We start from the raw sequence: 14,522 nt of genomic DNA on the forward strand, positions 1-14,522 counted from the left end.
TGTTTTTTTTTTTTTTGGGATTTGGTTTTTTCGAGACAGGGTTTCTCTGTATAGCCCTGGCTGTCCTGGAACTCACTCTGTAGACCAGGCTGGCCTCAAACTCAGAAATCTGCCTGCCTTTGCCTCCCAGAGTGCTGGGATTACAGGCGTGCGCCACTACTGCCCAGCTCCCTTTGTGTATCCTAAGCTAGCACTCTACTAACTGAGCTAAAGCCCCGTCCTTAGATCTAGATTCTTTCCATTCTGCGCCTACAGCCTCACCCCCACCCCCAGTTCCAGCTACAGGAGTAGCCAGGACACTTACACTGACTGCAGTTGTTGCTGCAATGGATTCAGATTCAGAAGAGCTAACAGGAGGAACAAAATACCTAAAGCTGGGGAGCTGGCATCCCCCGGATGCTCAAGGACTACCCCCTTCATCACTGCCTCCTTTCTTGCCAGGCAACTATCGGGCTGATCCGGAACCTGGCTCTGTGCCCAGCCAACCATGCCCCTCTGCAGGAGGCCGCGGTCATTCCCCGCCTCGTCCAGCTGCTGGTCAAGGCCCACCAGGATGCCCAGCGACATGTAGCTGCAGGCACCCAGCAGCCCTACACGGTACAAGAACACAGTGGTGACTGGGATAGCCTCTTTGGGGTGTGTCCTCAAGGTTTCTGTGTATCAAGAAAGAGGTGAATTGACCTTAGCGTCAACACCGGGAAGGATGAGTGTTAGGAGGTGGTGGGGAGGTGGTGACTTTGTCCAGGGCCACCTGTCCCCATCCTCTTGCTTCATGGCTCCTCTCACGCAGGATGGTGTGAGGATGGAGGAGATCGTTGAGGGCTGCACCGGAGCCCTGCACATCCTTGCTCGGGATCCCATGAACCGCATGGAGATCTTCCGGCTCAACACCATCCCCCTATTTGTCCAGGTGAGTCCGGTGTTGACGGGCAGGAGATCTGCCCCCAGACACTCCTGAGGGGGTTGGGATGTGTGGGCCAGGCTTAGCCTAGGTCTGTGTAGAAGGGTGGATAAGGGGCTTAGAAGCGAGGGAGGAGATCACAAGAGCCTTCTTGAGATGCAGCCACACAGACATCGAGAGCATCTGCACGGTCAAGACAACAAGGCACCGGAGCCGAGCCCTCTGCTCACCGGCGCTCATCAACACTGGGTCCTAGCAGTACTGTGCGCAGAGTCAACAAGTGACTCCCAGGTGGCTCATAAGCAGACAGGCCTCAAAGCTCCCAGTGAGAGGCCATTTTCCACTGTCAAGTTGGCCAAGGGTTTGGATAAACCGAGCATCTTGTGCCCTACGCAGGGGGAATGGCAGCCTGGGAGCTCTCCTTTGACCTGGAATTCAGATCTGACTCTCTCTTGGGGGAAATCATTTAGCATAACCTAAATGGGCTGAGATGTGTACAGAGATAACAATCGCTGGTACAGCTGTTAAAAACAAGCCCTTTGTCTAATTGTAAGGAAATAGTTTTGAAGGAAGCAACTGGGTGTGGTAGTACATGCTTCTCATTCCAGCACTGAGGAGCGGAGGCAGGAGGATTAGCCTTGCAAGGCCAGCCTTGGGTACCGAGTGAGCTCCAGGCTAGCCTGGGTTAAAAAAAAAAAAAAAAGAATGAAGAATGGCAAAGTGTAAGGTTGCATGGGAGGCTGAGGCTGGAGGATTGAGAGACAGTTCTAGGGTATCCTGGGCTAATAGCGATACCTTGTCTTTTTTTTTTTTTAAAGGTTTATTTATTTTTATATGTGAGTTCACTGTAGCTGACTTCAGACACACCAGAAGAGGGCGTCAGATCCCATTACAGATGGTTGTGAGCCACCATGTGGTTGCTGGGAATTGAACTCAGGACCTCTGGAAGAGCAGTCAGTGCTCCTAACCACTGAGCCATCTCTCCAGCCCAAGACCTTGTCTTTTAAATAAAACAAAACGAAGAAGGCTTTATTATGTCATACAGCCACATGCAGTGAGGCCTCACAAAAGGGATGCGTTTGTTTTGCTTTGTGGTCCTGGGGATTGAATCCAGGGCCAAGCACAGGGCAAGTACTCTACCCCTGAGCTACATCTCCAGCCTAGGATATTTTTATTCTTTGAAAAAAAAATGTTTTTTAAGATTTATTTATTATTTATTTATTTAATGTATATGAGTACACTGTAGCTGTACAGATGGTTGTGAGCCACCATGTGGTTGCTGGGAATTGAACTCAGGACCTCTGGAAGAGCAGTCGGTGATCTTAGTCACTGAGCCATCTTTCCAGCCCCGAAAAAAATTTTTGTTTTGTTTTGTTTCTTTGAGACAGGGTTTCTCTGGGTAGCCCCGGCTGTCCTGAAACTCACTTTGTAGACCAGGCTGGCCTTGAACTCAGAAATCTGCCTGCCTCTAACTCCCAAGTGCTAGGATTTAAGGTGTTCACCACCACTGCCTGGCGGCGGCGGGGGAAAATTTTTTTTTTAATTTATTTTATATGAGTACATTGTAGCTGTCTTAAGACACACCAGGAGAAGGCATCAGATCCCATTACAGATAGTTGTGATCCACTGTGTGGTTGCTGGGAATTGAATTCAGGACCTCTGGAAGAGCAGTAGGTGCTCTTAACCGCTGAGCCATCTCTCCAGCCTGCGGAAATATTTTTTATTAGTGTTCAGACTGAAGGGCTCATCCCACCCTACCTTCAGGGGTAATGGGCTGTCCCGTTGTTAGCATTATATCCCTTTTATTTGCATGAACTCATAGGTTTGTAGGATAGGCTTTGAAATAATACACAGGAAAATGCCTTATTCTACCATGGCAGGCTAAAAAAAAAGGAATAACAATTATTAGTGGGGCCGGGGGATGACTGTCAGTGACGGTCTGTTGTGCGTCCATGAGGAGCTGAGATCAGATCCCAACACTTAGGGGCTGCAGCATGCTTTTAACCCGAGCACTGGGAGGGAGGAGTGGAGACAGGAGTAGTGAGGAGCACTGGGAGGGAGGAGTGGAGACAGGAGTAGTGAGGAGCACTGGGAGGGAGGAGTGGAGACAGGAGGAGTGAGGAGCACTGGGAGGGAGGAGTGGAGACAGGAGTAGTGAGGAGCACTGGGAGGGAGGAGTGGAGACAGGAGGAGTGAGGAGCACTGGGAGGGAGGAGTGGAGACAGGAGTAGTGAGGAGCACTGGGAGGGAGGAGTGGAGACAGGAGGAGTGAGGAGCACTGGGAGGGAGGAGTGGAGACAGGAGAAGTGAGCTAAGGCAGACCAGGTGCTGCAGGTTCAGAGACAGACCCTGCCAAAAAATCGAGAAGCCACAGAAGGGAACACGTGACTCCAATCTCTGGTCTTTATACACAAGTACATGCGCCTCAAAACACAGTCTCCATGATACACACAGAGACACACGCAAAAATATCTATAGCGAGGCTGGACATGCACACTTTTAATTCCAGTACTTGGAAGGCAGAGGCAGGTGCATCTCTGTGAGTTTGAGGCCAGCCTGATCTACAAAGGGAATTCAGGACAGTCAGGGCTATTATACAGAGAAATCTTGTCTGGAAAAACAAAAGCATATATATATATATGTGTGTGTGTGTGTGTGTGTGTGTGTGTGTATATGTGTATATATGTATATATACTATATATACACATATACATACATATTGTGTGTATATATAGTATATAGTTTAGTATATATATATTTACATATAATATATAGTGTATGTATATATAGTATATTATATACTATATATACTATATATTGTGGGGGGAAAAAGGAACGGTTGGGGGGGGCGGTGTGTGGCAACAGCGGCAGGTCCTGCATAGGAGAACTCTGGCAGGCAGAGCCCGCATGGGGGATAGGGGTCACTAGCTGGACCGCTCACCACACCGCGATGGGGACTGCGGGCGCCCGGGTACCTGTGAAGCGCGAGGCTGCCGAGGCTGCCGCTAGGTCTTTGCCCAGAGGGCGGGCCAGGTACCTGTAGAGAAGCTGCTTGGCTGTGAGGCCGCTCTGCCCTTCCCTGGTGCCTGGAAACGCTGAGGCCTGCTCCATGCGCCTAATCGGTGGAATTTGATAAGAAGAGACAGTTCATAGTTTCCATGCTTTATTATTAGAAGCGTGGAAAGAGAAAAGGAGATAGAGAAATGGAGAAAGGAGAAGATAGCGAGATGAGGGAAGGCCATGACCACGTGAGAGGCGGGGGGGGGGGGGAGAGAGAGAGAGAGAGAGAGAGAGAGAGAGAGAGAGAGAGAGAGAGAGAGAGAGAGAGAAGAGAGCAAGCGAGAGAGAAGAGAGCGAGAGAGGGAGAGAGAGACCGAGAGAAGAGAGAGAGAGCGAGAGAACAAGAGAGAGAGGAGAGCGAGAGAGCGAGCGAGAGAGAGAGAGAGAAGAGAGCGAGAGAGAGGGAGAGAGAGCGAGAGAAGAGAGAGAGAGGAGAGAGAGAGAGAGAGGAGGGGCGGGAAGCCTCCTTTAATGGTGGGCCGGGTTACCTGGCAACAGCCAGGTGACTGCGGAGGTGGAGCCCGGCCAGAACACTAGGGGCCGGGGGCGTGGCCACACATGACTGATGGCCACAGGATTATAGAGTTGGAGTCAGTGGCCTTGCTTAACCGAGCTATAGACTGTCTCACACCCCGGTCCCACAATATATAGTATATTTACATATATTATATACTATAATATATAATTATATATAACATTATAAAATATATAGTATATAATAATACGTGATCAAATACACTGGTCACGTGCTGACATGTTAGCTGAAGCTGTGTCTGCTCAGGTATTAGTGGCCCATCTGGTATTTTGCCCTTTCTTTGTGCTTTTTTTCCCTAAGATGGCTGGACAGGGCAGGGCAGGGCTGGGCGGGGCGGGGCAGGGCGGGTCGGGTCGGTTGGTGTGCAGCGTGGCCTGCCTCCCTCCGTGTTCACCTCCACCCGCGGCCTCTCTCCTAGCTCCTGTACTCCTCTGTGGAGAACATCCAGCGTGTGGCCGCCGGAGTGCTCTGCGAGCTGGCCCAGGACAAGGAGGCTGCCGACGCCATTGACGCGGAGGGCGCCTCTGCCCCTCTCATGGAACTGCTCCACTCCCGCAATGAGGGCACCGGTGAGGGACCCCGTGACTGTGGGAGGGCGCCGGAGGGAGGAGGCTGGGCAGAGACAGCCTCTGACTTGGTCGTAACTTCCCTCCCTGCTCAGCGACCTATGCCGCTGCTGTCCTGTTCCGCATCTCCGAGGACAAGAACCCAGATTACCGGAAGCGAGTGTCTGTGGAGCTCACCAACTCGCTCTTCAAGCATGACCCAGCTGCCTGGGAGGCTGTGAGTATCAGGCTGGACTTGAACATCTGATTGTGCAAGCCACGTGCTGCACGGGGGTGGGGGGCAGCTCACTGCTCTCTGACCTCAGAGAGGTAGCCTGCAACTCAATATTCATTTCAAGGCTGATTTTCAACTCTTAATCCTCCTGTCTCCACCTCTCAAGTACTGTGATTAAAAGGCCTAAAGTCACCGGGCAGTGCTGGCACACGCCTGTAATCCCAGCACTCTGGGGGGCAGAGGCAGGTGGATTTCTGAGTTCAAGGCTAGCCTGGTCTACAGAGTGAGTTCCAGAACAGAGAAACCCTGTCTCAAAAAAAAAAAAAAAAAAACCAAACCAAATCCAAAACAAACAAACAAATAAATAAATAAAAGGCCTAAAGTCATGGGTCACCATGTGTGGCTAGATTTTATTTTGCAATGGGGTACTTTATCGAGAGTCATGAGCCACCATGTGGTTGCTGGGAATTGAACTCAGGACCTCTGAAAGAGCAGCTATTACTCTTAACCTCTGAGCCATCTCTCCAGCCCAGCAATGGAGGTCCTTTATGACGTAGAGATAGCAGATCGAAGCATGTCTAATTTTTATTTTGTTTTATTTCGTGTATGGTTTTGTTTGTTTGCTTGGCTACTCTTTTGAACTGGGAGTCAGATCACAGGGCCGTGTGTACACACTCTACCTCGTGCTGGATCTGTAGTCCTGGGTGTTCTGAGATGTGTAGCCCAGGCTGACCTTGAATGTACAACGATGATTCTCTTGCCTTGACCATTGAATGATAGAATTACTAGGAATTGGGGTCTCACTCTACCCCTAGCTAGCTTGGACTTTGCACCAATCCTCCTGCCTCAGCCTCCTAAGTGCTAGGGTTGCAGGCATGATCTACTCACTGTTCCTAGCTACATATCTCTTTTGCCCACATGAATATAAAGGGTTTGAGAATGTGGAGTGTGTGTGTGTGCCTGTGTGTCTGTGTGTATCTCTGTGTGTGACTGTGTCTGTGTGTGTGTGTCTGTGTATGTGTCTGTTTGTGTGTATGTGACTGTGTCTGTGTGTGTGTGACTGTGTCTGTGTGTGTGTGTGTTTGTGTGTGTGTGACTGTGTCTGTGTCTGTGTGTGTGTGTTTCTGTGTATATGTGTGACTGTGTCTGTGTGTGTGTCTGTGTTTGTGTGTGTCTGTGTGTGTCTGTGTGTGTGTATATGTGTGTAACTGTGTCTGTGTGTGTATGTGTCTGTGTGTGTCTGTGTGTCTGTGTGTGTGTTTCTGTGTATATGTGGGACTGTGTCTGTGTGTGTGTCTGTGTTTGTGTGTGTCTGTGTGTGTCTGTGTGTGTCTGTGTGTGTGTATATGTGTGTAATTGTGTCTGTGTGTGTATGTGTCTGTGTGTGTCTGTGTGTCTGTGTGTGTGTGTCTGTGTGTGTGTGACTGTGTCTGTGTGTGTCTGTGTTTGTGTGTGTGTGTCTGTTTGTGTGTGTGTGTGTTTCTGTGTATATGTGTGACTGTGTCTGTGTTTGTGTGTGTGTGTCTGTGTTTGTGTGTGTGTGTCTGTGTATGTGTGTGTGTGTCTGTGTATGTGTGTGTGTCTGTTTGTGTGTGTGTGTGTGTGTGTGTGTGTAATTGAACCCAGGGCCTTGGCCATGCTAGACTGGCACTCTGTCACTGGCCCACACCCACATCCAGGGTTGTCTTGCTCTAATTTGCACACGGGTACTGTGTAGCTAGTCATACCCTGTGTCTACCTCTCTTCCCACCATTCCCTCCCTTGCGGCTGCTCAGGCCTGTGTGTGGCCAGACCTCTACCCAGGGCAGGGCCGGTGCTTTCTTTTCTTCCTCTGGGGGTGGGTGGGGTGGAGGTCTCCTGACCCCTTCTTTGGAGCACCTCTGTGTTCCTTAGTGGAAAAACAGGCCAGGGGACACTTTCCCGCCCTTCCTATGTCTCTCTGTCCTCCTCAGGCCCAGAGTATGATCCCGATCAACGAACCTTACGCGGATGGTGAGTATGCGGAGCCGTAACCCAGAGCCTGGGGCTGTGGGGGTGTGGGAGGGAGTTTGGTCCCTAGCCGTGGGCCTACTGTGCCACCCGTGTGGCCTTCAGATCCCTGAGTAAGCCTTCGTTTCTCATCCCCAGACATGGACGCCACCTACCGCCCCATGTACTCGAGCGATGTGCCCCTGGACCCACTGGACATGCACATGGACATGGAGGGAGACTACCCCATGGACACCTATAGCGACGGCCTCAGGCCTCCCTACCCCACTGCAGACCACATGCTGGCCTAGCTGGCTCCACCTCGGTAAGACCCCTTCCTGCCTTGCCCTCTGCCTATTGCTATGGTTACAGTGGCACTTCCTTTTCTCTCTGGTCTGGTGGGGACCTTTCCATTCTGGGCCGTAAACCCTGGCTCATTTTGGGGCAGCGGAAGAGTGTGGCAGGTCGATGCTTTTTGGTCTGTGGAACTCTGGCCTGCTTTTCTTCTGATGGTGACGATGGGGAATATTATTATTGACTAGGTTTTACTCACTGAGTCTGGCCTGAAATTCACTATGTAACCCAGGCTGGACTCAAGTCTGTGGCTTTTCCCCAGCCTTATGGACATCACCATGCCCTGGTGTCACCTTTTTTTTTTCTTTTATAATACTGGGGGCTGAATCTATTGTTCCTTATGAGTGCTAGGCAAGAGCTCTAGCATTGAACTGCACCCCTAACCCTGGTTTTGCCTTCTGTTATATTGAGATGGTCTCGCTAAACTGTCCGGACCAGCCTTTGACAGTCTGGAGCGCAGACATGCCTTGAATTTAGGATCTTCCTGCAGCAACCCCCTAAGGAGCTGGGTTGCAGGCCTGCACAGTGGGGTTGGGGGCTCCTCCTTTATATTTGCCCTGTGTTTGGCTAAGCCATGCTCCTCCAACTGCTTCTAAGCAAATAAGGGGAAAGGCCAGTTTTTGATAAGGTCGTAAGCAGATGTCACGAGAGCATCCTGAACTTCTGGGGGATACAGGCCTGTCCAGCACCTGACCTCTGGTCCACATGCCCTACAGGAGCTGTTTCTCACCTGGCAAGCTCTCCAGAGCAGACTGTGGGACGAGACAGAAAAGCACCTGAGCCCCCGGAGCCAGCCTGGACTTCCTGCTGAACACGTGCTCCAGAGAGTTCCTCCCTAGGGATTTTGGGATGGTGTCTGCTCCCTCCCGCTTCTCTGTCCTGGGCTGGGGATCCAGGCTCAGCACTTTCTCCCCACCCCTACTATGGCTATGACCACTAAAGCTTTAGACTCAGCCTGTGTCCCTGCACAGCAACCCCCTCTGCTGACTCCAGCTGCCCTCACCCCCAGGGCTCCCTGTGTTTTTCTGGGGCCCAGTTTTCACTGAACTTGAGCATCCAACTGTCCTGACCTCCTGGATTATTCGAGACACTGGTTCAAGGCCCCAATCCCTGACATCCAAAGCTTCTTTTGAAAAGTTCAGGGGCTTTTTTTTTTGTGGGGGGAAGAGTGGGGACATTAAGTGCCCCCTTCCAGGACCCACCCTTCCCTTCAGGATGCTAAGTCTGCTTTGCCCCTCCCAAGGGGGAGCTCTCGGTGAAGCCCCCTCACACACTGCTCCACAGTGGCCCATCTGACCTGCAGAAGTGCTCCGGCTCACTCCCCTGGTGTGTGTGGTGAGGGGCTTTCTTCTCCCCTTCCTGTTTGACTCCCACCACCTCCTGCACATGGGTTTGGGCAGGGGACTAAAAGGGAAGTCCCCTCAGAGTCTTATTATCAATGCTTTATGTTTTGGTTATTGGTTTTTCTTTTCTTTTTTTGTTTTTGTATAGACCAAAGCAAAGAGAATAAAATGACACAGAGATCCAATGGAGGCTGTTAAAAGCATTAGGGCGTAGGGGAAGTAAGGGGGGGGGGGTGTAATGGGTGTGACAGGCCTCTGCTGCCCTTCCTCCTGGCTGAGCTCGCACGTCCTCAGGGTTTGAGGGGTGAATGAAGGGAAGGGAATGTTGGAAGAGCAGGACTCCATTGAATGACGGAATCCCATGTTCACACAGAACTTGAGGGGTCTAGGGTGCAGGATAGGTGACCAGAGCTTCTGCTGTAGGGACACCAGGCTGTCTGGCTCCACAGGCAAGCTCCTTGCTGGTTGGCTTCAGCCTCTGCTGCCCTGCTGTAACATGGGTGTGACAGACGTCTTCTCTACCTCAGCTCTCCATGGCCTTTGGCTTACTAATACAGGCTTCTTGTTGGCTAGAAACAGGCCCGCCCCGCTCCTGTCCACCCCCCTCCCTCATGACTCTTGCTGCTCATAAGCCAGTGACTCTAACGCCGGCCAGCATCGTCTGTGTGCTCTCACGCCTCCTGGTCTTTGCTCGGGCCGTCCCCTCTACCAGGAGAGCCTTTTCTTGCTGGCCCATGCCATCTGTCTCGGCCTCACCCCAGGAGTACTGATCCTGCGCTAATCCTGGCACCACCGGATGCTGTCCTTGGACACAGATGTCTTTTGCCTAGTACATGTGATGCTTCCCCACCAACAACCGTTAAGTTCTTCTTTCCAAAGTGGGTTGGTCACCGTGGCCCTGGCAAACCCTGAAAAGGGTTATAGGAAATTCCTATAACCTGCTGCTCTTGTGGGGCCGGACATCTGCCTCCTATGCCTGCACAGAACCAAGGCTTGGGTCTGAGGGTCACGGAGCATCCGGGTAACACCCTGCTTCCCTACCTAGTCAACCACATTAGAGGATGAAATAGGAAAAACAAAAACAAAACAAAACAACAACAACAACAACAACAACAAAAAAAAAAAACCCAGGGGATCAAGGAAGAAAGAAGAGATCTGGGGTGGAGGCAGGGGGTTAGTTCAGTCAAGAGATGACTGTGCCATCAGGCAGAGGTGATGAGAGACTGCTGAGCACCACAGGAGGCGCCATGGGAGGGAGAGGAGACGCAGCATACAGAGACCACAAGCTCTTTAACGGTGCTCCGTGTTCAGGGCCCGGCTGAACGTTCAGTTTGGGTAGGTTGAAAAGATTCTGGTAAGGAAGAGCATTGGACCCTGTGACGGGTGTGGGGAGCAGCGCGGGAGAGACAGCACGTGAGCCTGAGGTGGTGAGAAGACGAAGACGCTAGCCAGGCGTCGTGGATGCGAGCATCTGTGGCTGATGCTCCAGACAGGCAGGCTGGGACCTCACTCCCAACCCCTGATGCTCCCCGTTCACTGAACCCAAGTAAAAAACCATAGGGTACGCGTATGCTTTCTCTAGCTGCCCAGCACGGAGCAGAGTGATCTAGAGATGCCAAGGAAGACAGCAAGAAGTCTACCCACCCCAGAAGAGGTTGGGAGGTGGCAATTGCAGTGTGTTCCTCCATAACAGACAGCAAGGGCAAGGGATCAGAGAAGGGAGCAAAACCATTGCAGGAAGATTGAACGTTACTTCTAGCCATGATGGAGCTGGAGCTCTGAGCTTCCCAGCAGGCTGGCCAAAAAGGATGCATTAATCTTTGTAGTGTTAATGGTCATTTCTGTTTTCATGTAGGAGCTTCCCATAACCTGAGAAAGCTGACACTTGGAACCTTGATTTCCTTATCTATGAAATAGGACTGTGGCACAGCACAGGATAGACCGTGTGTTTGGTTTGTGCCCAGGGTCTGGGGGCCCCACACTCAGGAGGAACATGCCTGGGTCATCTGCCTGGTGTCAGGATAAAACGAGAAGACACAGGGATGCCAGGCAGAGGGTAAATGGGGTTGGAGAGACCAGAGTACTGGGTGGTCTTTAGCAGACTTGGATTCCATTCCCAGCACTCACAGCTCACAACTGTCTGTAACTCCAGTTCAAAGGGGACTCTGGCCTCCATGGGTACCAGGCATGCCTATGGTGCACAGGCATACGCTCAAGACGAAATAATCACATGCTAAAAAAAAAAGAAGAAAGAAAAGCCGGGGGTGGGAGGAGGGCAAACTTGATCCCCACAGATTTTATTCTAAGTCAGAAGAGCTCTTTACCTGCTGTTTACTGGAACTGTACCACATGACCAGCCTTTCTAAAGAGGAAGCTGAGAGCGATCCCAGCTCTGCGTGGCGGCTCCTGATGAATGCCAAGGCTCTGGCATTGACAGGAGGTGTGGAAGCCATTGGGTATATCACCACCATGGCTTACCACAGACAGGGCTGCTTCCTGTGCTGGTGGCAGGGGAACTGACTGGGTATCTTTAGGACAGAAAGTGACTTGGGTCAGGTGGCAGCTATGTTGGAACAGCCAAGAGACGTGAACCCTGCGCCGTGAGTGTGGAGGAAGGGCTCCTCTGTCGCCCACGACAGTCAACATTCCCATAGCCAAGTCAGGGACTAGAGCAGAGGCACACCTATCAAGATGGTAGGTGCCACTCCAGTGTGGAGAGAGGATAGTCAGCTAAATGATAAGCCCGGTGCTCCCAGACTTAGTGATGGAATAGGGGCAGAATCCAACTAGACAGATTTCGACAATGAGATTGTCCTTTTACATGACTTTGTTTTTTGCTTTTTGTTTTGTTTTGGTTTTGGTTTTTTCGAGACAGGGGAATCTCTGTATAGCCCTGGCTGTCCTGTAACTCACTCTGTAGACCAGGCTGGCCTCGAACTCAGAAATCCACCTGCCTCTGCCTCCCAGAGTGCTGGGATTACAGGTGTGCGCCACCACCGCCCAGCTTTTACATGACTTTATATATGTGTGTCACGAACTCAGGGGGTCAGGCTTGGTGATAGGTGCCCATACCCACTGAGCCATCCTACCAGGATACTCGACCTATTTTATTTTTTGAGATGAGTGTCTCTCACGGAACTTTGGCTAGACTTGAATGTCATGGTGCAGGAGGGGTGGCTCAGTGGTAAAGAACCCTTGCTTCTCACAAACTCGGGTTTGGTTTCTATGTAACTTCCAGCTCCATGAGATCCCAACACACGCTTCTGAAATCCACAAACAACCCCACATGTTCTCATATCACACACACACACACACACACACACACACACACACACACACACACCAACATATTTTTTAAAAAGTTAGCCATCGGTTTAGAGCACTGACTGCTCTTCTGAAGGTCCTGAGTTCAAATCCCAGCAACACATGGTGGCTCACAGCCATCCGTAAAGAGACCTGATACCTTCTTCTGGTGCATCTGAAGACAGCTACAGTGTACTTAGATATAATAATAAATAATTTTTAAAAAAATAAATAAAAGTTAGCCCGGACACTGATGGTGCACGCCTTTAATCCCAGCATTTGGGAGGCAGAGGCAGGTGGATTTCTGAGTTCGAGGTCAGCCTGGTCTACAGAGTGAGTTCTGGGACAGCCAGGGCTACACAGAGAAACCCTGTCTGGAAAAAAAGTTAAGGGAGCTTTAAACTGAAATTGTATGACCTCATCCTAATTTAAACTGTAAGACCTCATCCCAGAAACTGTATAACTTGGGCTGTTGAGTTGATCCAGTGGGTAAAAGTGAAGTGCTCATGCCAAGCGAGTTTGACCCCTGAACCCATTTGATAAGATGCAAGCTGTCCTCTGCTCTCCATCTGTGGTCCATGGTGTGCACACATGCACATGTGTGCACACATCATGCAAGGTTTGGGTTTTTTAAAGGTATATAGCTAAATTTAAAAGAATAAAAAAAATCTAACTAGGAAGATAATTTAGCTAGGACCCTAAATCCTTTAGTTTAACCTGAAAACATCTATTCACATAGAAATAGAATATAAAGTTAGGCGGTACACAAGGTGTGGGGACTATTTGAGAAATTCAGTTGAATCTCAAGTTCACAAAAAACTAATATATCCAGGTGTGGCGTCAGACCTCTGTAAACAGACCCCAGGAGGCCAAGGTAGGAGGAACAGGAATTGCAGAAAACGTCCAATAAAATTAATGCCAGGCAGTGGTGGCGCACGCCTTCAATCTTAGCACTCTGGAGGCAGAGGCAGGCTGATCTCCAAGTTTGAGGCCATCCTAGTCTGCAGAGTGAGTTCCTGGACAGCCAGGGCTACACAGAGAAACGCTGTCTTGAAAAACCACACACACACACACACACACACACATTCAAGTAAATATCTATGTATAGAAGGAGGGGGTATGTACCTATAATCCCAACTAGAACAGAAGATGGAGGCAGGAAGGTCAGTAGTTGAAGATCATCCTTGACTACATAACAAAGTCAAGGCCAGCCTAGGTTACATGAAACTGGTTTTTTGGAAAGGTGGTTGGGGTTAAATAACACAGATGCATGTACAAGTCAATCATATATTATCACATGAGATTTACCATGTATTAAGAGAAATTGATGATGGAGGCTGAGAAGCCCCAGCATCTGCCACTGCAAGCCAAGACTGAGAACCCAAGAGGCGCCTTTATCTCCAGGCCCTGGAAGGCCTGGGAACCAAGAGAGTCTGGCTTGGAAGCACCAGTGTAGGGCCAGGAGGGGAAGACGTGAAATGGCCCAGACCAAACAATGAGAAGAAAAAGGACACATTCCCTTCTCTTTGTTTTATTTGGGCCCAACAGGAAGATGGCCACCTACACAGAACATAGCAAGCTCCTTGAAGGATTCCCCGGATTGAAGTCACCCCCCCTTGTCCTTTCAACGGTCCCTTAGGGGCCTGCTCTTTGTCAGACTTTCATCAAGGCTCTGGGAATCTCAATATCCACTGTCTTGGGGCCTGGGAGGCAGCAGTGGTCACTCCAAGCCAGGAGGGAAATGATGCTTTCCATCTCCAAGCATGGGGCAGGGCAGGGAGGGGCACTAGGTAGACCCACTGACACACTGTGGCCCAAGCAGCTAAGACTCCAAGGTCCTCACCTGGAGGGCAGAGTGGTGGGAAGGGACAATATTTTGCTGTGCCTAGCTAGGACAGCAACAGCCACCAGATGTCAGTGGTGTAACAGTCAAAGCTGGTGGTTCATTCGGATCCTGGAGACGTTGGTAGTGGGAGCCGCTGCTTTTGTATTGACTGAGAGGCACAGTGGCCTCCTGAGGGTGAATCTGTCCAGTGACGATGCTTGGAGAACATTCCCCATCCCGACCTCAGGCTCCTTTCATCCAGCTCTGAGCTCAGCGATCATTTGGAACAGCCTTGAGACACAGATGTTTTCCTTCCTTCTTTCCCTCCTTCTCTTTGTCCCTACTTGCCCTCTCTCCTGCTAGAGATAGGACCTAATATAGCCTAGCCTAGCCTGAGAGTTACTATGTAACTGAGGCTAGCCTGAAAGTTACTATGTTACCCCACCTCGACAT

General features: G+C 50.6%; 1 protein-coding gene across 3 annotated transcripts in view; it reads left to right on the top strand.

Annotated features, from left to right (window-relative positions):
• Jup (junction plakoglobin) overlaps positions 1-9,126 on the top strand; it is a 29,024-nt gene extending 19,898 nt beyond the window's left edge. For all 3 annotated transcript variants that reach the window (XM_052195043.1, XM_052195044.1, XM_052195046.1), the window contains exons 9-15: positions 442-597; positions 791-910; positions 4,915-5,065; positions 5,158-5,279; positions 7,229-7,268; positions 7,404-7,569; positions 8,315-9,126. In XM_052195043.1, the coding sequence (XP_052051003.1) occupies positions 442-597; positions 791-910; positions 4,915-5,065; positions 5,158-5,279; positions 7,229-7,268; positions 7,404-7,555 (741 nt within the window). In that variant the 3' untranslated portion in view covers positions 7,556-7,569; positions 8,315-9,126. The remainder of the gene's footprint in view (positions 1-441; positions 598-790; positions 911-4,914; positions 5,066-5,157; positions 5,280-7,228; positions 7,269-7,403; positions 7,570-8,314) is intronic.
• The last annotated feature ends 5,396 nt before the right edge of the window (positions 9,127-14,522 follow it).

Source organism: Apodemus sylvaticus, chromosome 10, assembly GCF_947179515.1.
Source record: "Apodemus sylvaticus chromosome 10, mApoSyl1.1, whole genome shotgun sequence".
In the NCBI taxonomy this organism is placed as follows: Eukaryota; Metazoa; Chordata; class Mammalia; order Rodentia; family Muridae; genus Apodemus; species Apodemus sylvaticus.